At 44.0% G+C, this 27,021-nt stretch overlaps 2 protein-coding genes across 2 annotated transcripts; both read right to left on the reverse strand.

Annotated features, from left to right (window-relative positions):
- Positions 1-7,187: 7,187 nt before the first annotated feature.
- Positions 7,188-12,463, reverse strand: LOC122490994 (5-hydroxytryptamine receptor 3C-like). The gene is made up of 8 exons (XM_043593298.1): positions 12,433-12,463; positions 11,436-11,602; positions 9,875-9,984; positions 9,281-9,450; positions 8,784-8,959; positions 8,174-8,430; positions 7,795-8,081; positions 7,188-7,687 (listed from the first exon to the last, which is right to left on the reverse strand). The coding sequence occupies exons 1-8, from the start codon at positions 12,461-12,463 to the stop codon at positions 7,485-7,487; spliced, it is 1,401 nt and encodes a 466-aa protein (XP_043449233.1). The 3' UTR covers positions 7,188-7,484.
- Positions 12,464-20,201: 7,738 nt separating this feature from the next.
- Positions 20,202-26,698, reverse strand: HTR3C (5-hydroxytryptamine receptor 3C). Its single transcript, XM_043594770.1, is given in 10 exon segments — positions 20,202-20,625; positions 20,757-20,972; positions 21,156-21,360; positions 21,894-22,054; positions 23,682-23,851; positions 24,121-24,230; positions 24,700-24,744; positions 25,155-25,321; positions 26,631-26,664; positions 26,666-26,698. Coding segments are annotated over 10 exon segments (1,371 nt in total). The 3' UTR covers positions 20,202-20,395.
- Between the last annotated feature and the right edge of the window lie 323 nt (positions 26,699-27,021).

The raw sequence follows: 27,021 nt of genomic DNA on the forward strand, positions 1-27,021 counted from the left end.
CTCGCCTGGAGTGTTATATTTGGGAATAACACTCCTTTAATCAAATATGACCAGACACATCTAAGGAGCTAGGTTAACTTTATGGAGCCAATGCTTACAAACCCTTCCAGGAAAGTTGGTTGGTACTTAGCTTACAAGGTTCCCAGCTTCTGGGTGGGTAAGGTCACTTTCTTGCCAGACCCAGGAATCTTAGGATATTTGGGGAGATTTAAGAAGAGACAAATTTACCCAGTGGGTACTGTAGCTGAAATCTGGTGTTGAGTTCTTGGTGTACCTAGATTCAAGAGGCTTTTATTTTATTATTTTATTTTATGTTTTGGTTTATTTATTTATTTACTTATTTCACACCCAACACAACCCACCGTGGGGCTTGAACTCATGACCCTGAGATCAAGACCTAAGCTGAGATCAAGACCTGAGTTGAGATCAAGAGTCAGATGCTTAACCAGCTGAGCCACCCAGGCACCCATCAAGAGGCTTTTAAAAGTCAAATTTGAGGTTTTGGGGGAAAACGTTCAACAAAGCAAGTTTAAGAAGGCCTAAGTGGCAAATTATCACTCTTGTTGCACCTGTATAACTAGTGAAGTTAGAGACCAGCCTTATTTGTGATAAAAAATAATCTTCCTTTGAGATTATTTTTGATCAAAAGGGTGGAAATTATAGAAAAAAAATGTGTAATTCAATGAGAAATTGTGCCTTGTCTATAGTAATGGTTCCCAGCTTTCGTATAACAATCCTTTCATTATCTCTGTGCTATATGTCAACTCTTTAAATTGCAGGTAACTGGTGAATATTGTCAATGACAAAAACCAAACAATTAAGAAGACGGATTTTACTTAGGCTGTTGCAGTAGGGAGATCACCTATATCCGTAGATCAGCGTATGTAAGCAGGGTGGTTTTGCCCTAGACTTTTTATAGGGAAAAGTAAGCAGGTTAAAGGTGGAATGAATTACAGCTGGGCTTGTTTCCCAATCAGGGGAAGTCTCAGTCAGTTAAATAGGAAATGTTTACCTTTGTGTCTAGCTAGTTTTTGGAGATAAACAGCTCTAATCTCAGTTAATCATTCATATGACAAAGAGCCGGGAGTTAGAAGATCTGTGTCTTGCCTTGCCAGTGAATTCAGGCGAAAGGGGAAAAGTCTTTGTTTGGTCTTGTCACAGGTAAATAAGGGAGGCACCTGTGAATCCTACAGGAGTCATGAGAGAATGGACAGTGAGTGAGTCATTTGGGGAAAGGTGGTTCTTTTCTGAAACAAAAAAGGGTGAAGGGATTTCAGAAAGCAAAGAATTGGGAAAATTTCTTAGCCATTGTTGTTTTCTGGGAACACAGGGCTCAGGTAAAGTAAAATTCAACATTACCAATATGCAAACTCTGTCTTGTCCTATAGAGTTCCAGTGGACTTCCCTCCTCCTCCTGTGGAAAAATTACCTCTATTTGCAATTCAGTATCTTTACTCCGTATAAATTTGTGCTTCTTGACTTTTCCTTTGAACCAGTTATAACACCTGTCTGCTTCTCTCATATGAGTTGAATCCATTCTTCAATATGTATTCCCTTTTATACGAGAGTCATGATTTTGCCTTTTCCTGAAAATTGTCTTTAAATGGTATAATCCATATAGCTTATTCAGATATCACCAGTTATGCATGCATTCATTTGTGTGTGTGTGTGTGTGTGTGTGTGTGTGTGTGTGTGAACAAGCCAGTTTCTAAGGGTCCCAGTAAGAGGCCAGGGAATCGTAACAGCTGTGGAAAGCCCAAAGGCCAATGGTGGCTACAGTGAAGACTGACACCCAGAGGCTAAGAGTTATCAAATAGAGTGAAGTGGGATAAATCCTTTCGTACAGATCATTCTGGATTCAGAGTCTAATGCTTAGTTTTTCATATTCAAGAATTATTATTTCTGCATTCCTTGGCAATGACCTACATGTGTTAAAACAGAGGATTAAGAGTTATACATAATTGGGTTCAAAATGGTTCTATCATTTACTTGCTGTGTGACCCTGGGGAAGGATCCTAACTTCCTTCTACCTTGGGGTCCTTATCTGAAAACTGGGAATAATGTTAACACCTACCTCATAGAAGTGTTGTGAGGATAAAACAAGATGATGGATGTGATAGACTTGGCATATAGAAAGTACTCAGTAAGTGATGGCTATCATTTTTTAAAGACTTTTAAAAAATGTTTTTTTTAATGTATTTTGAGAGAGAGACAGAGAGAGACTGAGTGTGAGGAGGGGAGGGATAGAGAGAAAGGGAGAGGGAGAGAATCCCAAGCAGGCTTTGCGCTGTCAGTGCAGAGACCGACACAGGATTTGATCTTACGAACCGTGAGATCATGACCTGAACTGAAATCAAGAGTAGGGTGCTTAAAAGACATGAATAGACACTTTTCCAAAGAAGACATAGAGATGGCTAACAGACACATGAAAAAATGCTCAACATCACTCATCATCAGGGAAATACAAATCAAAACCACAATGAGATACCACCTTATGCCCGTCAGAATGGCTAACATTAACAACTCAGGCAACAACTGATGTTGGCGAGGATGCAGAGAAAGAGGAACACTTTTGCACTGCTGGTGGGAATGCAAACTGGTGCAGCCATTCTGGAAAACAATCTGAAGGTTCCTCAAAAAATTTAAAATAGAACTATCCAATGACCCAGCGATTGTACTACTAGGTATTTAGCCAAAGGATGCAGGTGTGTTGTTTTGAAGGGGCACACGCACCCCAATGTTTATAGCAGCCCTATCAACAATAGCCAAAGTATGGAAAGAGCCCAAATGTCCATCGATGGATGAATGGATAAAGAAGATGTGGTATATATACACAATGGAGTATTACTTGGCAATCAAAAAGAATGAAATCTTGCCATTTGCCAACAACGTGGATGGAACTAGAGTGTATTATGCAAAGCAAAATTAGACAAAGACAAATATGTATCTTTACTCATATGTGGAATTTAAGATGCAAAACAGATGAACATAAGGGAAATTATAGATAATTCTATATTATCACCCCCCCTTCCATGAAAACTGTACAAGCCACTATGTCTCTATTTTACTTCAGACTCATTAATATTCAAACAAGCAGAGTGCTTGCTCAACAAAGGCAGGTGGAATAATAGTTCATCTACTTGTCAACTTCAACAGTAGGTCAATGATGAAAACCACAGGTGCGTGTTGATATGCATTCTTTGTTATTTTTGCTTTGTTTTGTTTTTTTGCAGATTTCATATTTATTTTCATGTAACTTTTTTAATAAAGGCAATTCATTAAGTCATCTTACACGTTTGTCCAAATTTTAGTCGGGAAAATATGGATAATGTAGGTACGCTCTGCATGTTATGCTCTTTTGCATACCTAAGGTTACCAACGATCTCAGACAAGGTCTGGGTAGGGTCCCCACTAGAGGGCGGTATAGACCTCCGGAAGGGCCGGCAGACGCCAATTCTTTTCTTTGCGTCTTCCTTTCAGCTTTGCCCTTCTCCAAGGATCTGCTAATTCAGGATTGAGAAAAATTAGGCATTTGTAATCTAAAAATCTCACATTGCTCGATATCTTCAAGATTGAGATTTGCCATTCTACTGAGATCCTGCACGCTGCAGGATGGCAAAGTTCCCTCCTGAAGGCAAACATGCGGATTGTTGGAGTTCTTTCAAGATGCAGGGCTTTTTGTTATCAGTACATCAGCAGCATTGATCTGAGGTGGTTGAGTTGCTATTCATGCTCTTTAATAAACTTCTAGCTTTGTTTCCTCGTCTATTCAACATCACTTGGTTTGTTCCATTACCCCTTTCAGGGTGTTGTGATGCATTTGCATTAAATCATTTCACTTTGTGTTTCAGGTATCTATGGACATATACAAATCTGACATTGCATTGGTGATCTTCTTTCAGAGACTAGTAGTTTGTTAAATAACTTGTAATATAATATCAAGACAAATGTTGTAAAACCTATTTTAAAGTTTACAGGGCATTGTTTTATAATTAAATGGGTAAACTCATAGTACATATATAGTAAGTAATTCTAGCAATAACTTTAATGCAGCTTTTAATTTTGTTCTTTTTAAATTCTATATTATCACCCCCCTTTTTTTGAGGAAGGCAGTATGCATGGGTGAGTGAAATAGTTTCTGTGATCAAAACCATTTGAAAAATTCTGTTCTAAACCCTTTGGGTGGATTGTAAATGTTTACCCTTACAATTCCTAAACATTATACAATAGCATCAAAATAATCAATATGGGACTCTTTCCAATTTCTCACCTTGCTCACCCAAAGATCCTGGCTACCCAGATTTACTTCTATAAATGCCGTGCCTATCATGTTTCATCCCAACCACCCCTTAGGACTAGATCAGTATGAATCCCAGGACACATCTCATCATTATATGATCATCTATTTCTCAGCTAACACAGATGTCACTTTCTCAGAGAGGCCTTCCTGGAACATCCTGTTAATCTGTGTGTCACTCTCTGTCCTGTTACACTCTTTATTTTCTTCAGAGCAATTATCAGTATATGAAATCATCAGTTTGTTACTTTAGAAGATTAGCCTCCTCTTGTCCGTTTTACTTGTTTATCCCAAGAACTTAGATAAAGTATCTATTACATAAATAAGCACTTAGTAAAGATTGAATAAATGAATGAATGAATGAATGAATGCTTTACTCACTTCATTCATTCCATGTTACTCTTCTGGGGACCAGATGACTAGATGGTCCATAGAGGTACAAGCTCTCATTTGAGCCTGATAGCATGCCCCATGTACAGGAGCTCCACCTGCCAGGTGACCAACAGGGGTTATCAACTACCCAGCCTTGTGTTTTCATCTTTAATTGCAGAAAATGAAGCAGGGCTGCTATATTCTTCATTGCAAGAATCCTCCATGGGTAATAGTCTGAGGTTCTGGGAACTATTTATCTTAGGTGTAATGTCTCATTTCCCATCTCCTATCAAGGATCTCTGAGTTTATCTGACTGGTAAATGTTTCATATCGTTAGAGATGGTGGAAACTGTGTCTGACTTGAAGTTGTGGGTGATTTCCAACTCAAGGAAGCATGCAAAGCTGACAGGTGAGTGGGGAGCTGTAGTCCGTGGGCCCCTGGTGAGTCATATGATGGTGGAGGAGGATCAGGGACAGACATTGATGAAAACTGAATATATGGAGTCAGAGAGTCAGGGAGATGACAGCAGGGAGCAGGGGAATGAGAGAGTAAGCAGGAGAGAAGTGATGGGCACAGAAAATTTTGTGGTGGGATTATTTATTTTTTGTTATTATTTAGCAATTTTATTGAGATATAATTTACATACCATCAAATTCACCTATTTAAAGTGTACAGTTCAATGGTTTTTTGGTATATTTATGGAGTTAGGCAGTCATCACCAGTCTACTCTTAGGACATTTTTATCATCCCCCAAAGAAATACTGTACCCATTAGTGTCATTCTTTGTTCACCTGCCCCTTTCTCCACCAAGTCCTAGGCAACCACTAATCTACTTCCTGTCTCTATAGATTAGCATATTCTGGACATTTCACTTAAGTGGGATTATATAATATGTGGTCTTTTGTGACTGACTTTTCTCTTACTTAGCATAATGTTTTCAAGGTTTATCCATGTTGTAGCATGTCTGAATGTTTCATTCCTTTTTATAACCAAATAACAATAGTATTCCATTGTGTGGATATACGAAATTTACTTATCTATTCGTTGGTTAATAGACATTTGGGTTGTTTTAACCATTTTGAATAATGTCGCTATGAACATTGTATACAAGTTTTTGTGTGGACATATGTTTTCATTTCTCTTGGGCATGTATCTAGGAGTGGAATTGCTGAGTTATAGGGTAATTCTATATTCAATACTTGGAGGAGCTGCTGAATTGTTTTCTGAAATGCCTGAACTATTTTGCATTCTAATGTGGGGCTATTTCTGGTAGATGATTTTATGAGTTTGTTCTGGACACTTGAGCCTTCTGAGTACCATGAGAATGAGTGTGTCGTGATTCTGCCTGGATCCCACCGTTCAACTACTGCTGCACAAACACCTGGGCCCCTGAGGCCCAACCTGCTTTGATTCTGCCCAAATGTAACTCCAGAGGTGCATTGTAATTAGACCCAGCAAGTCCTCCATCTGTTCATATATTAGTCATCCTTCAGAGTCCAAGTCAACACTGCCTCCTCCACTAGCTCAGCGGTTTCAACGCTGGCTGCACATTAGAATCTCACGGGCAGCTTCCAAGTATACCAAATCCAGGGTCCACACCAAAGGTTCTGATTTCATTGGTCTGGGATAAGCCCTGGGGGCTAGGATTATTTAAAAGTCTCTTCAGATGATTCCAATGCGCAGACAGGATCGAGAACCATTGCTCCAGCTAGAAGAATCTTTTCTCCTCTGAACTGTGCAGCAGTTTGTTTATTTCTTTTTTTTAATCTTTATCTCATTTATTTATTTATTTTGAGAGAGAAAGAGAGCATGTGTGCAAGCAGGGGAGGGGCAGAGAGAGGGAGAGAGAGAGAATCCCAAGCAGACTCTGCACTGTCAGCTCAGAGCCCAATGTGGGGCTTGATCTCATGAACTGCAAGGTTATGACTTTTGAGTTGATACCAAGAGTCAGATGCTTAACTGGCTGAGCCACCCAGGCTCCCCTACAGCACTTTCTTTTTAATAGCACTCACCAAAACTTTCAAAACACATTCTATATTTAATTGAAATTATTTCACATATACATTTTATTTCTCCAGCTGGGCCATAAGCCCTTGGAGGACAGAGCTCTGTTTGAGTTATCCTCAAGTCTCCATTTGTCAAGGGACATTTGTTTATAGCACCACCTGTGCCCCACCTGGTTCTTTTGTGGAATAACAGCATAGGAGCCAGCCAGGCAGGAAGTTATCATGAAGCCTCCCCTGGCCACCCACCTAAACTTTCAATCTCCTCCCCCATTTCCCATTCTTCCTTCCCTAATTTGATTTTCCCCCTTGGCACTTAGCACATACTCCATGTTTCGCATATTTATCTCCTTTATTGTCAGTCTCCACCTACCCTCAATGTAAGCTCTGTGAGCGCAGAGATTTTTGTCAGTTTGGCTCACTGCTGTATCCTCAGCACTCAAAACAGTACCTAGCACATGGTAGGTGCTCAATAAATATTTATTAAAAGAATAAGTAACTATGTTAGCCTATATTTAAAAAGAGTTTTAACCCCTTTCCTCTATACCAGTCGATGAGTTATAAAGTATTCCTTTTCCAGTGAAAATTATATTTCTAACATAAACATGTATATTCTGAATTCATTATGTTTTAGAAATATGGTCCTATTTCTGAGAGTCTGCAGAGGTTCTATTTAAGCCCCGGAGCAGGGATTCTGGCATATTTGGGACTGTGTATGCAAATTGGAGCAGAGGAATGGGGTCTGGGATGGTCAGTTGACGCTGAGAGAACTTGAACACTGGGTCGCTCTTGCACCATTAGAATTCAGCTCCTAGGTGTTCCATAGAACGATGACCGTGATAATGGAGGAGGCCAAGAAGATCAGATAGAGGCGGAAGAGGAAGGTGTCCATCATGTGGCTGAACTGCACCCACAGGTCAGCTAGCTGGGTGCTTGTCAATCCTGAGCCCCCAATCAGCTCTGCCTCTCTGGATCCCAGCTCCTTCCCTACCAACTGTCCTGGCTCCTTCAGTCCTGTGGAGAAGACAGAGACTCAGCTATGAAGTGGGAAGGAGACAGGTTTGGGGAAGTGGGAGACTGGGGACTCTACACCCAGTGTAGAGAATAGGGGCAGTGCAGACTTTCCTTACCAGGCAGGTGAGTGGACATGAGGCCTGGACCTGTATTCTCATTCCAGAGTGCAACAGGGCAGCACTTCCCTGGGCTGGTGCAAAGGAAGAGCAGAGAGTAGAGCCACGGAGGCATGGGTGGGGGCTGGGTGGTGGCCATGTGCAGCAGGTAGGTGATGAAGATGGTCTCCAGCAGGCTGACCACCATCAGAGACAGACACAAGGCAAAGTAGACACCTGGGATAGGGGTAAGGAACATGTGTGATTGAGACCCAGAAGAACCACCAATCCCCCCTTTTCTGTGTCTCACACAGAAAGCCCTTTCTGAGATGACTGCTTTTTCCTTTCTGCCTTAGCTGCCTTGGCAGGTCGAGCCAGTGCACCTGTCTACCCTGCCTCCTTTCCCTGTCCCCTACTTTCCAATAGTGAGGAGGTGGGCATACTGATGAGCGGGGTGCCACTAGCAGGAAGTAGTTTATTCATCATGAGCAGGAAGACGTTGTAGCCCAGCAAAAGTGTTATCTTGAATGGGGCACGATTCTCGCTTTCTGCTGGCAGGTAGAAGCTGAGGGCATCAATGGAAATCAGAAAGCTGCTGGGTACCAGAAGGTTTATGACGTAGAGGCTGGGCCTGCGCCTGATGGCCACCTGGGCGGGGGGGGGGGGGGGGGGGGGGGGGGGGGGGGGGGGAGGAGAGAGCAGAGAACCAGGTGAAGCTAGGACTGAGGGGAAATAGGGATGATTCCAGCCCCTTCCTTCCTTGATGTTCTCAACCCAACAGGGGCTCTTTCTGGGGCTGGATGAAGAAGCAGCTTTCACAAAAGAAAACCTGTGCCAGTGCTAGCAGGCTCAGAAAGGGGGGTTGATTTTGGGGACTTGGGAGAGAGGAAGGACTAAGGGTTGTGGCACCCAGCGGTTTTCTGGTCACAGGACAAGAAGTGAGAAGCTCTGTGACTTAGGAAGGTCTGAGGAGGGAGGTAAGGGGGACAGACACATCTCACAGTCTCTGGGCTTACATAGAACATGATCTGGTCAAAAAGACTGGAGCCCACAGACATCTTTGGGGTGGCCTTGTTGATGCCCAGGAGCTCCCATTCCCCTTGTGTGCGGACGATGTCACGTGATGTGTCCGCTATCTCCCACACCTCCTTTTCCATGCCCAGCAACATGTTTTCCACTGCAGGGGAGACAAACATTCATTCAACACTCTGTTTAGCACCTGCTCTGTGCAGGGCTCAGAGAGATGAACTAGCAAACTGCTTTAGCGACCTCTTTCTGGTTGCCCCATAACACAGCTTCCTTGCTCCTCAGTTGCCTCTTTTCAATTTTGGGCTTTCTCAGAAGTCTTATCTCCTCCTAAGTTCAACTCCCCCACCCCACCACCCCCACACTCTCCTTTTTAGGCATTAGAAAGAATAAACTTGCCTATGTGTACTGTTTTGTTGTCCCATTGGTTGATCTCATTTTACCCCATCCCAGAACCCCCACTGCAACTCACCTGTGTAGAGGAAAGAGCTAAAGGTGAGTGTGCAGTTCTGCTGGTCAAAGGGGAAGTAGAAGATGTCCAGGCTACAGATGCTGGTCACCCGCATTGGTTTGTTATACACAATGTGACCGTCATTAGTCACATATGCAGAGAGGCCTTCTGGGGTCTGATCCACATCCATGCTAAGTGGCAGAAGGGGAGAGAGGCAGATGCTCTGGGTTTCACATCAGCTTAAGTTTCTCTCTTTTTTTAAAGTAGGTTCCATGCTCAGCATGGAGCCCAATGTAGGGCTCGATCCCATGACCCTGGGATCATTACCTGAGCTGAAATCAAGAGTGGAATGCTTAACAGATTGAGCCACCCAAGCCCCCCAGCTTAAGTGTCTCTCTTAAGGTGGGGCTTCCCAATGTTGCTCATTGTGGCCACTCCGCCATCTTTCCTGCCCACCACTTTTTCATTTCTGTGGGAGAAGTTGGTGAGCCGTGATTGTGCTCCTCTCTGAAATAAGTTTTGGTGGCCCCAACTGAATGGGTTTGCCCTACACCGCCCTGGCCTGCTCCTTGCAAAAGGATCTCCACTCCAGTATTCCTTAGTCCTGGTACCCACGATTCCACGATGAAGATGTCTGGGAGCCACAGGTTCTCAGTTGTCACAGTGAGTTTACTGATAGCACCACATTTTTCTGGATCCCAGCTGATGAATGGGTTAGTCCAGATCTAGAGCACAGAGCACAGAAGGTTGGTTATGGCTGACACCTGGAGCTAGTTTATGTCAGCATCTACCCTTCTGTTCCCTTATATATATATTCATATGTATGTATTTTTTCCTAAATGTATGTACTACAGGCATAGGATAAAACTTTAACCATTCTAGAAAGTATAATATAAAAAACAAGCTTCTCCTTTCTCAATTCACTCCAACTCAGTTCATATCCCCATCTCAATCTCCTTTTTAACAGCTTCTTGGTATCTTTCCAGAAAATAAATTAATACATATTCCAGCATTCATTTTTATTTACACAGATAAACTCATACTTTGCACATTGTTATGCATGTCGCTTTTTAAAAAAACTTCATTCCTTTTAAACTCTGATTCCTCTTCTCTTCCTGGTGATAAGTTCCCCCTTCTCTAGCTAACAAAATCTTATTGGCCTTACACTTCCCACTCAAGGGAAATCTTTTTTTTTTTAATTTATTTTTGAGAGAGAGCGTGAGAGAGCGAGGGGCGGAGGGGGGGTGGAGAGAGAGAATCCCACTAGGTGCAGAGACAGAGGGAGAGAGAGGGTGGAGCCTGGAGTGGGGCTCGAGCTCATGAACCAAACCGTGAGATCATGACTTGAGCCTAAGGCAGATGCTTAACCGACTGAACCACCCAAGCGCACCGCCCCCCCCCGCCCCCTCCCCCCCCCCCCCCCCCCCACATTCAAGAGAAATCTTAAGCTGGGTGCTGGATACCTTTGGGCCCTGGAGCTGAGTTAGGGGTTCCCAACTGCACCACCCCCCCTTCTTCCTATATTTTCCATTGATGTCTTTCAAAGTTCTTTGGCAGCTCAAAAAGCTATTTGTCATCAGTATGGGCCCTATTTTGGTTGGATTTGTCTATTCGCTCCGGCACTGCCAATGTCAACAAATGTGCTTTTTGCAAACAAGACCAGAAAAAAAAGGAAAGAGAAACAAAAGAGAACAAAACTGGACCTACATACCATCTTTAACCACAGAAATGATGTCAGCAGCTGAAGTTGTGCATCCTGACAAAAAAAAAGTCCCCATTTAGGATGATTAATGCCTTGAGATCAGGTCCCAGTCTATTTCTTGCCTTTGTTTCCTATGTGGTCCTGTGTGTCAGCTTTCAGTCACTGGTCTCAAAAGAAAGGTAGGTCCATACAATGTAGGTTGTATGGCAAACGTAGGGGAAAAAACCAGCATGGGGCCCACTGGAAATATGTTTTTTTTATCTGCCTACAGGGGCAGAACTCAGGACAAATGTTCCCTTTAGAAACATCACGGTAGTGTTCTCCTTCGTGTCTCTCCAGCCCATAGGATGGACATCTAACCTGTAGGGCATTTGAGGACTGATTGCTCGCCACTAGACCAGTGCAAGGTTGGGTTATCAGGGTGAAGACTCCTTGTTCCCTACTGGCAGCCTTTGGAAAGAATGTAGAACTCACCACATCCAGGATGGCAGACAAAGTGAAGGAGATGTTGACCTGAGTGGGGATGCTGTAGTTGATGACTGGACGGAAGTCCTTCTGGTTAAATATAGTCTGGAAGACAGCAGGGTCCACCCCATGTCGGTCAAAGCCTGAGCAATTGATGGTGAAAGTGTTTGACCTTCCTGTAGAGAGCAGAGGCCCCGTGAGGTGGGAATAGGGCTTTCATGTTTCCTAAGCGAGAGGAGTACCAGGGTTGAGGCCTGAGAACCTCTCTGCAGAGAAAGAAAATGTGGACATGGGTTGAGGCACGTGAGCCCCTCCTTCTGGGCCAAGACTTCTGAAGGCCAACTCCTTCCTGCCAGGCTGGAGAGGATGGGCTGGTCTGGTAGGCAAATGGTGGAAGTTGATGTGGTAAGCTGAACCTGGGCTCAGCCCTTTCTTCCTGTGCTTTGCTCCCATATAAAGCCTATTCAAATTCATATGCAAACAGCCTCTCGGGGGGAGTCCTATTTCTTCTGTAGTCCCAACCCTGAAGTTTTGGCTTTTGTCTGACCATACATTTTTCTTTCTAGCTCTGTTATGATTCATTCTTATAGTCACTGAACAAAATTTCCCTAAAATTTTGTTTCTTAATTTCCTCTTCCCACTTTTACATTTCCCCATGTCCTGGAAGGAAAAGTTTAGAAAGAAGTAAATCATGAGTACATCGTAAGTATGATGTAAAATATGTGGGAACTTAATGTTGCACTAATGTGAATTTATCAACTACCTACTATGTGCTGTGCTCTGTGTCCTTCTCAAATTCAGTGACTTCCTCAAAGATTTGTGGAAGCCATTTTCGTTATCACCATTTTGAGACTACTTCATTGATCATGTACCGTGTGCTTGGTGGAGATGTACAATGAAATGTAAAAGCCCGTTGGCCCCCTTCACCCACATCCCAGCCCCAGATGACTGTGGTTATTCCTGTAACTGCGGCCCAGCAAGTTCTTTCTCGTACCTCATCCATTACCTCCCCATATCAGCTGACTCATAAGGTACATCGCCAAACTAAGGAGAAACTTACCCAGAGGAAGAAAAAATTTCCCTTTTTCCTCCACATCACCTCCTCTGCAATATCTTCCTGAGTGAGATGGGAAAGGAGCTATGTTATTGCCAACAGGACCCAGATCACCCTGTTCATAGTTACTATATCTTGGTAGAAAGGAAAAGTTGGACACTATAAAGGGGTGGGATTGGAGAGGTGGTAAATGGAAGGACAAACAGTTTAGTAGATGCCTAGGCAGGCAAATGAAAGGGGGGTTGTGTGTACTGAGCAGTGAAATGGGTTTTTCATCTGTTTCCAAGGAAGTCAAAACATAGATATTACAGAGAAAGGAAATGTTTAACCCAGTTATTTTAGATGCTCCTAGTTCTGGAGAATGAGAGGATTTCTGGATTTTGCCCAGAACAGCATTCCCATCTTGTCCTGTTCTTGTCCCATCTTACCTGGAAGCAGAAGGTTGACAGTGAGGCAGAGGAGGAATGCCCCCCCAGAAGGCCACCCCCCTTCCATCCTCCTCTTCTGGACTCTTCTCTGGGGACTCGCCAGGAGCCCCCAAACCCTTGAGCTTAAAGGAGCTCAGACCACACCTTGGTTCCTGGTTTTGAATAGTGTGCATGACAGGTGACCACTCCCTGGTGAGAGGCTGTGGCCAGAGAGGTCACAGCAGAGTGTCCTGCTTTGCCCCTGTGTAAGTATGCCTTCCGGACCCCAGGCAAGGGGAAGTAAGGCCTAAACCAGGGGAAAAGCACATGTTTAGCAGGATGAGTTTGAAATCTGAGTTCCAAGTACCCTTCAGAAAAAATGGGGGACTTGGGAGATCGGGCAGGTAAGGCCATGGATAAAGGTCTCATCAGGTCCTCCTGGAACTAACTTGTGCCTCAGGGAAAGTGCATGGACTACATAGAAGGGGTGTGGTAGAGACACCTGCTAATCTTGGGGGGCAAGAACATGTAATTATTTTGTTGCATACTTGGAAATGTATTCTTTATCCACTTGTGGACATTTGGGATTATTGTCAATATTGAGCTAAAAATATGGAGAGAGTAAGTTTCTTTCTCTGGGACAGAATCCGGGCTGACAGATGTCTGTCCCCATGGCCAGCACAGCTAGTATGATCTGCATCATCCTTTGTTTGCACTATTGGGGCAGCTTCTTCAGAAGGTTTCCTCTACCTGTTTTACCCCCAGTCTAATCCTCCATTTTGCCATTCTCCTAAAACAGACCTCTCCTACTCGTGCTTCCTTACCCTAATGTCTCTAAAGGCCTACAGCTCTGGGGCCATGTAGGAATGTGTGAGTAAAAAATCATTTGATGAGCTCTTTGAAAATATCTGCACTCCCACCCATCCACCCCTGTGGAAGGTATGTGTATATTTATAAAATTTTTTTTAATGTTTATTTATTTTTGAGAGAGAGAGAGCAAGAGCGTGTGCGCGCACAAGCGGGGGAGGGGCAGACAGAAAGGGAGAGACAGAATCCAAAGCAGGCTCCAGGCGCTGAGCTGTTCAGCAGAGAGTCCCATGCGGGCCTCAAACCCACAAACCATGAGATCATGAACTGAGCGGAGGTTGAAGCTTAATCACCTGAGCCACCCAGGTGCCCCAGAGAATGTGTATATTTAAAAGCTCCCAGATGGTTCTGATTCACACTCACTTCACTGAAAACCTTTGGGCTGGGCTGTGTTACCATACTACAAACAGGATACTGATATCAATATAGTCAAAATATGGAACTTTAGGGGCGCCTGGGTGGCGCAGTCGGTTGAGCGTCCGACTTCAGCCAGGTCACGATCTCGCGGTCCGTGAGTTCGAGCCCCGCGTCGGGCTCTGGGCTGATGGCTCGGAGCCTGGAGCCTGTTTCCGATTCTGTGTCTCCCTCTCTCTCTGCCCCTCCCCCGTTCATGCTCTGTCTCTCTCTGTCCCAAAAAAAAAAAAAAAAAAAAAAAAAAAAAAAAAAAGATATGGAACTTTAACACCAGGATCCTTATGTTGTCCTTTTTTTTTTTTTTTTTAAGTTTTATTTATTTATTTTGAGAGAGAGAGAGAGGCAGAGAGAGAGGATCCCAAGCAGGCTCCATTCTGTCAGGGCTGAACCCCACGATGTGGGGCTCAGTCTCACGAATTGTAAGATCATGACTTGAGCTGAAATCAAGAGTCAGACACTTAACCAACTGGCCACCCAGGCTTCCCCTTATGTTGTCCTTTTATAGCCACAACCACCTTCCTCCCTCCCTATGTCCCCCTACCCCGCTAACTGGCAACCATGAATTTGTTCTCCATTTCTATAATTTTGTCATTTCAAGAATTTTATAGAAATCAAATCGCACAGCATAAATCTTTTGGGACTGGCTTTTTTTTCACTCAATGTAATTCTCTGGAGATCCGCCCAGATTGTAATGGGTATCATTATGCACTCCTCTTTACTTCCCACTGGTATTCTATGGTAGGAATGTCCCACAGTTTGTTCAACCACTCACTTGTTGAAGGACTTTGAGTTTTAAGGGAAAACACTTATTTCTACTTTACTCATAACACTTCTGACACCAAATTGTCGGCTTTTTCCTCACACCGAGTAATTCTGACATTAACTGCCCAGAGTTAGTGCACACCCCTTGGATTGAGGGCTCATTCCCACAAGACTGACCCCCCACTTCAGGTGCCAATCGCAAGTCAGGGCCTCCTGTACTTCTGACCGACAATAAATTGGGGATTTCCATAGCCCCCTCCTCAGATTCAATAATTTGCTATAACAGCTCACAGAACTCATGGAAACATTTACTTCTCTTTACAGTCTGAAAAGGATGCAATAAAGGATACAGATGAACAGCCAGAGGAAAAGGTACACAGGGTGAGATCTGGAAGGGTCATAAGGGCAGGAGATTCTGTCCCTGTAGAATTCCAGCATGTAGATGTGTCACCAATCTGGAAGCTCTCCAAACCCCATAGTTTAAGGATTTTTTAGGGAGGCTTCATCATGTAGGCATGATGAATTTAACTCAATCTCCAGTCCCTTTCCCCTCCCTAAAGGATGGGAATTGGGGCTGAGAGTTCCAAGCTTCTAATCATGGCTGGGTCTTCCTGATGACCAGTCCCCATCCTGAAGCTACCCAGGAAGCCACCAAGAGTCACCTTATTAGAGAGATGCTCCTGTTATTTAGGAAATTGCAAGGGATTTATAAACTCTGTGTCAGGAACTGGGACCAGAGACCAAATACCTATTTCTTCACAGAATTGTTTACAATTATTTGTCTATTACATATAAAGCTGTTATAAACATTTGTCTACAGGTTTTTGTGTGAACATAAGTCTTGTGGAATAAATACTCAGAAGTACAATTGCTAGACTGTAAGGTATTTGCATGTATAGTTTTTATTTTTTTTTTATTTTTAATTTTTTAAACTTTATTTATTTATTTATTTATTTTTTTCCCAACGTTTATTTATTTTTGGGACAGAGAGAGACAGAGCATGAACGGGGGAGGGGCAGAGAGAAAGGGAGACACAGAATCGGAAACAGGCTCTAGGCTCTGAGCCATCAGCCCAGAGCCTGACGCGGGGCTCGAACTCAGGGACCACGAGATCATGACCTGGATGAAGTCGGACGCTTAACTGACTGCGCCACCCAGGCGCCCCTGCATGTATAGTTTTTAAAGAAATTGCAATACTCATTTTCAGAGTGGCAGAACCATTTTACATTCCTGCCCACAACATATGAGCAATCCAGTTTCTCTGCATTTTTAAGGATTTAAAACTTTGGATAAGGAAGGATTTCTTAAAACAAGACCCTAAAATCACAAACATAAAGGAAAAGTGATAAATTCAGCATTTTAAAAAATCTTAAACTTATTTTCAATAAAGGGCACTAAATGTGAAAAGTCAATCATAAACTGGGAAAATATCTTTGCAACACATATATAACTGAAAAAAAATAGTAGAAAATATACAAAACATACCTATAAATGCATAACAGTGACAAAAAAAACCCTATCAGAAAAATCGACTAAAGACGTAAATTGACACTTTATAGAAGAGGAAACACAAACAGCCAACAAACAATGAGAAGAAGATATTCACATAAATACAGGGAACAAACTGCTGGTTGCCAAAGGGGGTAGGCATGGGGGAATGGGCAAAATGGGTGATGGGGAGTGGAAGGCACAGCCTTCAGGGTGGAATGACTAAGTCACAGGGATGAAAGGCACAGCGTAGGGAATACAGTATTTCAACAGTGGTGTCTGGTTCCAGATGGTAGCTACACTAGTGGTGAGCGTAGCATAATGTGTAGAGGTGTCAAATCACTATGTGGCACACCTGAAATTGGTGTGACCGTGTGTGTCAGCTATGCTTGAGTTAAAACACAAATAAGGGGCACCTGGGTGGCTCAGGCAGTTGAGCATTCGACTTCGGCTCAGGTCACGATCTCAAGGTCCGTGGTTCGAGCCCCGCGTCAGGCTCTGGGCTGACAGCTTGGAGCCTGGAACCTGCTTCGGATTCTGTGTCTCCCTCTCTCTCTGCCCCTCCCTTGCTTGAGCTCTGGCTCTCTCTGTCTCTCAAAAATAAATAAACATTAAAAAAAAAAAAAAGAAAGAAGAAGATAAACACTGAGATGTGAGAAGTTTGTGAGGATACCCCTAGATACTGCTAATGAAAGGAGAGAGTGGGAAGCTAGTAGAAATGACAATCTGAGAAGTTAGAAGAATAATCAAACATTGGAGGTGAGTAGTAATCTAGGGCCAATGGTCTGTTTTTTACACACAGTTCATACATTTCCAATGCATACTCTTTTTTTTTTTTTAACGTTTATTTATTTTTGAGACAGAGAGAGACAGAGCATGAACGGGGGAGGGTCAGAGAGAGAGGGAGACACAGAATCTGAAACAGGCTCCAGGCTCTGAGCTGTCAGCACAGAGCCCGACGCGGGGCTCAAACTCACGGACGACGAGATCATGACCTGAGCCAAAGTTGGAAGCTCAACCGACTAAGCCCCTCAGGCGCCCCATCCAATGCATACTCTTAACAGAGGTTTACAATAGAAACTGGAGGAAAATGAAATAAAGGTATTATCACAAAGGCTGCTGTTTGTATGTATCTTAAGTGGGAGAAAGGATGTCAGAAACCAGAAGCACCCCGTCTGAAATTGTGAAATACTCCTAACGTTCCTGATGACATGTCTAGGCTAGTACTGGCTTAAAATATTTTGCTTCATTTTTAGGTCGTGTTTTAGACCACAAGCCTTGCCTCAACTCTAACATACAAAGAGGATGTTCTTTTGCAAAGGATATTGTCAATCATAATGGTCTTGGCACTGAAAACTAAAGTCACATTTCTGTGAGGTGGAAGAACATTGCAAAATGACATCTAAAGAAATACAATGTGGATATGAGAAAGGAAAAAGAAATGATGCAAAAGTCATCTTAAGAAATTGGAAATTCCTCAAAGATGTGGCAGACACTCTCCATTTCCCATTATTGACAAAAGTCAAGGACAGTTTCTGAGTGAGAAATATGTTCGAAGTAATGGAAAGAAGGAAGCACAAGAGAATCTGCCACCAGAAATGTCTCTGCCGGTGCCTCTAATTAATGTCTCTAAGAACCCAAAGGTAGCTGATGCCTAACAATGGGTAGCTTATTTCCCACGTTAGATATGGAAAAATAAAATATACCAGGATGGGATAAAGAGATTACACCTAGAGGTAGTAAAATACTAATTCTTGGTTGGCTGGCATTCACTCATTCGTTTAATCATTCAGCAAGTCTATGCTAAGCACCTGTGATATGTCAGGCATAATGCCTGATACTGAGTTAAAAAAATGAATGAGACACTGTACCTGACTTTCACGAAGACACATTCTCTTAGGGGAGGCAGAAATGTAAATAAATCTCTGAAATGTCTTCACCTATTTGGAATATAATTCAGAAATATGTCTTTGGTATTCTTTTGCCTCCATCTTCAATTTCTGTCTCTCCTCAGGGCCAGCCGTTAGAATCTTCCCCAGGATCATATCTGCCTATGAAGGTGTGAAGTACTATTAGTAAGGGGCACTTAAGAAAATAGGGGCTTGGAGTGCCTGGTGTCTCAGTCGGCTAAGTGTCTGACTTCAGGTCAGGTCATGATCTCACACAGTTAGTGGGTTTAAGCCCCCGTGTCCGGCTCTGCACCGACAGCTCAGAGTCTGGAGCCTGCTTCGGATTCTGTGTCCCTCTCTTTCCCCCCCCCCCCCCCCCCAGCTCATGCTCTGTCTCTGTCTCTCTTAAAAATAAGTAAACAGGGGCGCCTGGATGGCTCAGTCGGTTAAGCGTCCGACTTCAGCTCAGGTCACGATCTCACGTTCTGTGGGTTCGAGCCCTGCGTCAGGCTCTGGGCTGATGGCTCAGAGCCTGGAGCCTGCTTCCGGTTCTGTGTCTCCCTCTCTCTCTGCCCCTCCCCCGTTCATGCTCTGTCTCTCTCTGTCTCAAAATAAATAAACGTTAAAAAAAAATAAGTAAACATTAAATTTTTTTAAAAAAATTGGGGCTTTTTTGGATAGCAGAAATAATATGTGCTCATTGAAAACAATTAAGAAAACACAGATGAAAGGGTACCTGGGTAACTCAGTTAAGCGTCTGACTTTGGCTCAGGCCATGATCTCTCAGTTCGTGAGTTTGGGCCCCACATTGGACTTCGCACTGACAGCATGGAGCCTGCTTGGGATTCTCTCCCCCCCCCCCCCCATCATTTCCCCTCCTCCACTCGTTCATGTGAGTGCATGCACACACTCTCTCTTTCAAAATAAATAAACTTAAAAGGAAACACAAATGAAGATATAAAAGAAAATAGTCAACACTTCTAATTCCCTAATCCAAGACAAAGTTTGCTTATGATGTTTTGGTCTCTAGCCATCCATAACTTTTTCTCTGCCCTTCTCTCCAGACCTCCTTTTTTTTTTTTTTAACAAATTATGTGTAATAACTTGTTTTTCCCACTTTATATATCATGGTCCTGTTTCTATGGTATGAGCATAGATCTACCTTCTTACTTTAAATGGCTACAAAGCAACTAATTATGTGGCTATAGGATAATTGAACCACCCCCTTGGGGTTTTTTTGTTCTGTTTTGTTTTGAGGGAGAGAGAGAGAGAGGCAGAAGGAAGCTTTAATCAGTCTCCATACCCCACAGCTCTATTCCACGAACTGTGAGTTCATGACCTGAGCAAAAATGAAGAGTCAGACACTTAACCAACTAGCTACCCAGGCGCTCCTAACCTGAACTCCTAGTCTGCCCAGCCCTCCTCCAAACATATATTTTCAGAAGGCCCTCTCTGATTTTGTGAATTCAGAGGGGGGAAAAAGGACACAATATATAATTTATTTCAAAGAGCAATTTCAGGAATGAGAGAGAAGGCAAGTGAAGTGAAAGTAGTTGATACAAGAAACATTTTCCTGTTGTAAATATTTTATAGTAACTTTTTACAAATGAGACTTGACCTTTTCTTTCTTTTAAAATTCTGAAAGTGTCTTCAAATCAAATCAGATTACAGCTGTTTAAGTGAACTATCAAGTCCTCTGCAAGAGGACTCTACGTCCCAGTGTTTGTGGACCTATTACAAATGTACTGAGGAGCCAGTGCTTCCTGAAAAGTTGCATTTGGGGGACAATCAATCAAGGAGAGACTCTGCTGACCCTCAGCTCCATTGATAAGAGAGTCAGAAGTTATGTGTGGCTAAGGAACTCTTAAAGTGTGTAGGAATGACATACGAGAAATCAGGAAATTGTTTGGGGCTATTCTGAACCTGCTTGGTACAGTTGTGTTGGAGTTTGGGGAGTATAGATGGGGACATGGTAGTCACTGGGGTTAAGTGGCTAAGATCAGGAATGGGGCCCAGGACTGGCTGGCTCTAAGACCAAGAGAAACTCCAGGCTGTGGTTTGCAGGGACAAGTGGAAATGCATGCCTGCCTAGGTGTTCCAGAGGACGATGACTGTGATGATGGAGGTGGCCGTGAAGAGCAGGTAGAGGCGGAAGAGCAGGGTGTCCATCATGTGGCTGAACTGCACCCACAGGTCGACCAAGTGCTGCTTCTGAGCCTCATCTTCCTGTTGAGCCCTTGTTGACCCAGGACACCCATTTAACCCTGTCCCTCTGGCACCTGGCACCTTCTCCACTAACTCCACGGGCTTCTTCATACCTACAGAGAGACAGAGACCCAGCCATGGGCCATGGAGTTCACCTGGGGATCAAGGGAGACAGGGAGGAAAGAAAGAGTAAAAGAGTGGAGGTGTGGGAAGAGAAAGTGTAGGCGGTGCTGACTCCCCTTACCGTGCAGGTGGGTGAGGGTGAGGCCGAAGCCCTTATTTCCCTTCCCAGGTGCAGTGGTGCAGCACTTCCTTGGGCTTGCACAGTTGAGGAGCAGAGAGTGGAGCCACCAAGGCATAGGTGGGGGCTGTGTGGCAGCCATGTGCGACAGGTGGATGATGAAGATGGTTTCTAGCAGGCTGATCACCATCAGGGACAGACACAGGGCAAAGTAGACACCTTAGGACAAAGCAAATTCTAAGTAAACTAGGGCAGATTCTTTTCTACACTTGTCTTAATACTCTCCAAATCCAATCTTTCCTCAGAACCCCTTCCCTCCTTAAGTGGAGAGGCAGCGGTTCTCCTGTTTCCCTCCCTGTGCCCTGCTGCCTTTGCTTCCCTGGAAAGTGGGAGGGACCATACTGATGAGAGGGGTGCCAGTTGCAGGGAGTAAGTCATTCATCATGAGCAGGAAGACGTTGTAGCCCAGCAGAAGTGTTATCTTGAATGGGGCACGAGTCTCACTTTCTGCCGGCAGGTAGAAGCTGAGGGCATCAATGGCAACCAGAAAGCCACTGGGCACCAGAAGGTTTATGATGTAGAGGCTGGGCCTGCGCCTGATGGCCACCTGCGGGGAGGATTTATGGAGAATGTGGCAAATAAACTGATGTCAGAGAGCTCGACTTGTATATTTGACTATCTGATCCTTGCTGATGTGTTGAGGCTGGCTGTGGGAGGATCACTTTAGGTACCACATGCATTTAATTGTGTCCTCTACAGAAGTACCCACTTTGTTGTCTACTTTTCACTTGTAAATATGTCCAACCTGCTGGGAACACAACAATTGTAGACATCTAGGGACAAGTAGGGCCCTTTGGACCATCACAGAGGTGGCTGCTCCATTCTGAGCAGTAGAGCTTGTTACAGCCAAGCCCAGCCTCCTCTCTGCAGGGTGGGGAGGGGAAAGAGGTGATGGGAAGAGGCGGGGGTGGGGGTGGGGCCCTGGGGATCATTCTTCGGGGCAGTTAGGATAGAGGGTGGAGTGGGGAATAGGTGCTTAACCCCCCAGAAATTCTTTTTTACATTCTAAAGTGCCTTAGATTAAGAGGAAAATCAAAGAGCAACTGGGATCAGAAGTCAAACAGGGGCCCCTGGACTTACATAGAACATGATCTGGTCATATAGGTTGCTGCCCACCAACATCTTTGGGGTGGCTTTGTTGATGCCCAGGAGCTCCCACTCTCCCTGGGTCTGGATGAGGTTGCGAGATGTATCTGTTATCTCCCACACTTCCTTGTCCATGCCCAGTAGCATGCTGTCCACTGCAAGGCAGGCCAAACGCAGTTTGGTCCAGAAGTTCTCCCAGCTTCCTGCCCCCAGACTCAATTCCTCCCCTGTTGAGCTTCTTCAACAAATTTTCCTCTCTGTTCCTTTAAGGTAAGGCATCCAAGTTTTCTCAAAAATGGATTACAGGACCACAGTTCATGGGTGTGCAGGCTGCAGCATTGATTTTTTTTTTTTCTTTTTGGTTGAAAACAAGAATGAGTCAAAGTTGTTATGGGAATGTTGGATATGACTCAAACATGAGTCAAGAACTTCTGCAATCATTCCTATTTTCCTTCTCCATTCCCCAGTTTTATGATGTTGTTTTGGTGGAATCAAACATGAACAGCTCAACCTTTTTATAATTACATGCATGCCCATTATAATAATTAATTTATCTAAATCTGCCACATGACACGTGGTGGCATTCAATGTGTTTACTGGTAAAGTGTGTTAGCTATCAAAATTAAAAGGTTTTAGCTACAGGTGCCTGGGTGGCTCAGTTGGTTAGGGTCTGACCCTTGATTTCGGCTCAGGTCATGATCTCCCCCTCGTCAGGCTCTGCACTGACAGTGTGGAGCCTGCTTAAGACTCTCTCTCCCTCTCTCTGCGCTTCCCCCACTTGTGTGTGCTCTTGCTCTCTCTCTCTCACTCAAAGTAAAGAAATAAACATTTTTAAAAAATAAAAAAATAAAAAGTTTCAGCTAAAAATTGTGGAGGTGCAGTAGCTCAGGGTCAGATGAACCTCATTTGGCACAAGGGCCATCCAAGATATCAAGCAGTAATTCTTTTTTTTTTATTTTTAGTTTTTAATGTTTATTTATTTTGAGAGACAGGGAGAGAGGCAGAGCGTGTGCGGGGGAGGGGCAGAGAGAGAGGGAGACACAGAATCCTAAGCAGGCTCCAGCCTCCAAGCTGTCAGCACAGAGCCTGATGCAGGGCTTGAACCCATGAACCATGAGATCATGAACTGAGCTGAATTTGGATGCTTAACCGAGCTACCCAGGCACCCCTTAAGTTTATTATTATTATTTTTTAGTAATCTCTACACCCAACGTGGGGCTTGAACTCACAATTTGGAGATCAAGAGTTGCATGCTCTTCTGACTCAGCCAGTGAGGCACCCCTGTAGTTCTTTTTTATAAACTTCATTGAGGAATTAAAGCAGTAATTCTTTTTTTTTTAATTTTTTGAATGTTTATTTGTTTTTAAGAGAGACACAGAGTCGAGCGGGGGAGGGACAGAGAGAGGGAGACACAGAATCTGAAGCAGGTTGTCAACACAGAGCCCGACATGGGGCTTGAACTCATGAACCATGAGGTCATGACTTGAGCCAAAGTCAGACACTTAGCTGACTGAACCACCAGGCACCCCTAAAGCAGTAATTCTTAATCCTGTCTGCACATTAACATCAGCTGATGACATATAAGAACTAACAGACCTGCGCCCCACCTGGAACAATTAAATTGGAATCTCTGGAGTGATGCATAGTCATTGGTATTTTTAAAAAGGTTTAGTGGGTGGCCACAGTTGAGAAACACTGATCTAAAACCTTCTCTAATCATACCTATACCACTTAAATATCTTCCCCAAATCTTGAATAACTACCAACACATGTCTTGCTCACCTGTATAGAGGAAGGAGCTGAAGGTGAAGGTGCAGTTCTGTTGGTCGAAAGGGAAGTAGAAGATGTCTAGATTACAGATGCTGGTCACCCGCACTGGCCGGTCGTAGGTCATTTGACCTTCACTGCTGACGAATACAGTGAGACCTGGAGGTGCTCGATCCACATCCATGCTGCTTGTGAGAGGGAGGAAGAGGGTGCTGTGGTGCCTTCATTAGTTTTGTTTCCCTTCCCAAGTCTTCCTCTCCTATGCTCTCCAGTTGGGTTCTTTCTCTACTGTCACTCTATCTTGTCTCTCGTACTCCTCATAGTGTTTTGTGGGAGTCAATTAATTGACACGGTGCCCCGTCTGACTCTTTTGATGTCCCTGTGCCTTGCACTGCCCCTAGGCTGTTTTTTGCAGATGGGCTTCCTACTGGCTTTCCCCAGCCCAGATACGCACGATTCCACAATGAAGATGTCTGGGAGCCACAGGTTTTCAGCTGATACAGTGAGTTTATTGATGCTGGCACACTCTTCTGGGTTCCAGCTGATGAAGGCATTGTCCCACATCTGTAGCCAGGGCAGTGAGCCAGGAAACAGGTGAGCAATGGTGGAGCTTATGCAATCAGCCTCTTCTGCCCCTCCTGCTCTTCCTTGAGCTCTGATCCTCTTTCTCCCACTTGTGTCCCTAATGACCACAACCTGTATCCCCCCTCTTCATATAGCCAAGTGTCACTGGTAAAGTCCCCTTTAGTGGCCTTTTTTCCACTTAAATATAGTATAAAATTCCTCGGTCCCAGGAGCACACCAATATATTGACCTGTAACCATTTGGCCATTTTCTTGCGTCACCATTTCCACCTTCATAAGCTGCCCAGAGAGATTTGTGTCCCCAAGGCCAGTCCAGTTCTAGATGGAGTTATTTGGTCACAGAAAGATTTATACATTGAGTAGAGGTTTGGACTAGGAAACCTTTGAGTCACTCCTCAAATTTACACTTATAAATGGAACTGGGAGGGAGATAGTTGAGGCTGCCTTACCAAATTCATCCACAGGAATGACGTCAGAAGCTGGAGCTGTGCATTCTGGTAAAGAAATTCCCATCCAGGGTTGTTAGTACAAAAAGACTTGACCTATGCCCACCTCATATTCGTATATTTAATAATTTATTGGTCCAGGCATAGTTCTAGATGCTGGACTGTCTTTTCCTTACTTGTCTCCCCTCATAGCTAGGGACAATTCAGTTTTAATTGACAGACCACTCTTTTTTTCTGGAGCATTCTAGAAAGGACAGGGCTCAAGAACAAATCCTGAAAAAATATTACTGTAGCATTATTCTTTATGTCTCCCCATCCCATAGGAAAATCCTCTAATTTGTACAGAATCCATTCAGAGGACTGAATGTTCACCACTGGGCAAGTACAATGTTGGGTTGACAGGGCAGAGAATCCTTGTTCCTTATTAGAATCTATGGAAAGTGGGGACCATGTCTCACCACTTCCAGGATGGCAGACAGGGTGAAGGAGATGTTGACACGAGTGGGGATGCTGTCGTTGATGACTGGACGGAAGGCCTTTCTGTCAAACACTGCTTGGAAGGCAGCAGGATCCACCCCATGCTGGTCAAAGCCTGAGCAATTGATGGTGAAAGTGTCACCTTTTCCTGTAGTGAGCAGAGACCCTATAAGAGAGAGCCTCTATTGCCAGGGCTGAAGTCTCTCTGCAGAGAGAAAACAGGTGACATACTGGGAGGAATGGTGAGCCCTCCTCCCTGGGCCAAGTTTTCCCAAGGCCAAAGCCCTTCCTGCCAGGCCAGAGAGGATGGGCTGGTCAAGTAGGCAAATGGTGGAAGTTGGTGTGGTAAGCTGAGTCAGGGCTCTATTCTCATTCCTATTGTTTCATCCTCATGCAAAATCTGCCCAAATCTATATGCAAACTTTGTCTCACTTCAACAAGTCCTCAAATGTATGTCACAGGCTTCTTGGGTCTACCTAGTAGCACCTCTCAGCACTGTCCTAACACTTGTCATCTGGGTCACATAGAAATCTGCTATAATGTATTTTCCTCATTCTCAGGGACTTCTGTTTACTGAAGACAAGAACTGATTTGTCAAAAAAAAATAAGGGAAGTAAACAAATGTACTTCCTAGGTAGATATGGATAACATGTAGTAGGTATTCTGAATGGGTATGTACCTTGGTGCTATGCATTTATTTTTCCTTCTCAGATTTAGTGACCTCAGATATCTTGGGTTTTATTTCCAGCATTGGGATAACTAGGCAATATCACTGAGCTTGTACCATATGCCAATAGTATAGTGAGGCCTGTGTAGGTGTTGTGTTTTGGCCATGACCAGGGAGCCATCTTGGTAGTACCTGAGCAGAATCTTAGCCCCATTTCTAGCTTTGTGTGATCTTTTGCTCTGCTTGCTCCTCTACAACTCCATCTCTTTTCATAATATTTAAGGTATATATCCAGGCTAGGAACAAATATTACCTCATGGAAGCAAATTATCTACTCCTACCTCAGATTGATTCCTACCTTCCCTCAGTGTTTTACCTACTCCTTGATGACATGTTTAAAATCAGTGGCTACCCTTCTCACAGATACTATGTCAAGGGAAGAAGACAGGAAGAGTGGGATGAGGGTGTAGGGGGAGGGGCATCGGAAGTGAGTGAAAAAGTGTAATTGGAAGGTGGTGAAGTGGGACAGTTTGGCAGATCCCTATGCAGACAGGAATAGAGAAGTCAGTGTATACTGATCAGCAAAATGTCTTCCTATCTGACATACCCAAACACACACACACACACACACACACACACACACACACACACACAAATACACACACTCAAGACACAGATATTAGGGAAGAAATATTTAACATGTTAATTCTGAATGTCCTCCAAGTGCTGCAGAGAAGTTTCTAGATGTCCTTCAGAACCACACTGGTCTTCTCTTGTTGTCCCATCTTACCTGGAAGCAGAAGGTTGACAGTGAGGTAGAGGAGGAATCCCCCCCCCAGCAGGCCACCCCCCTTCCATTCCATTCTCTTCTTCTGGACTCTTCTCTGGGGACTCACCAGGAGCCCCCAAACCCTTGAGCTTAAAGGAGCTCAGACCACACCTTGGTTCCTGGTTTTGAATAATGTGTATGGCAGGTGACCACTCCCTGGTGAGAGGCTGTGGCCAGAGAGGTCACAGCAGAGTGTCCTGTTTTGCCCTTGTGCAGGTATGCCTTCCGGGCTCCAGGCAGGGGGGAAGGTAAGCCAAGACTAAGGGCAAAGCACCTGTTTGACAGGTCTGTGCTGAGATCAATAACAAAATAACTTGCCTTAATGAGAGGGTGTGGGCTGGGGAAGTAAGAA

Source organism: Prionailurus bengalensis, chromosome C2 (genome assembly GCF_016509475.1).
Source record: "Prionailurus bengalensis isolate Pbe53 chromosome C2, Fcat_Pben_1.1_paternal_pri, whole genome shotgun sequence".
Taxonomy (NCBI): domain Eukaryota; kingdom Metazoa; phylum Chordata; class Mammalia; order Carnivora; family Felidae; genus Prionailurus; species Prionailurus bengalensis.

Bases quoted from the DNA above. Each gene is read 5' to 3' on its own strand.
- LOC122490994 (XM_043593298.1), bottom strand. From the start codon at position 12,463: ATGTACCTTATGAGTCAGCTGATATGGGGAG. The intron at 8,960-9,280 runs GTGAGTTGCAGT...TCTCCCCTGCAG, and splicing joins TAGCTCTTTCCTCTACACAG to TGGAAAACATGTTGCTGGGC. The intron at 8,431-8,783 runs GTGAGATGTGTC...CCCCCCGCCCAG, and splicing joins TCTATGTAAGCCCAGAGACT to GTGGCCATCAGGCGCAGGCC.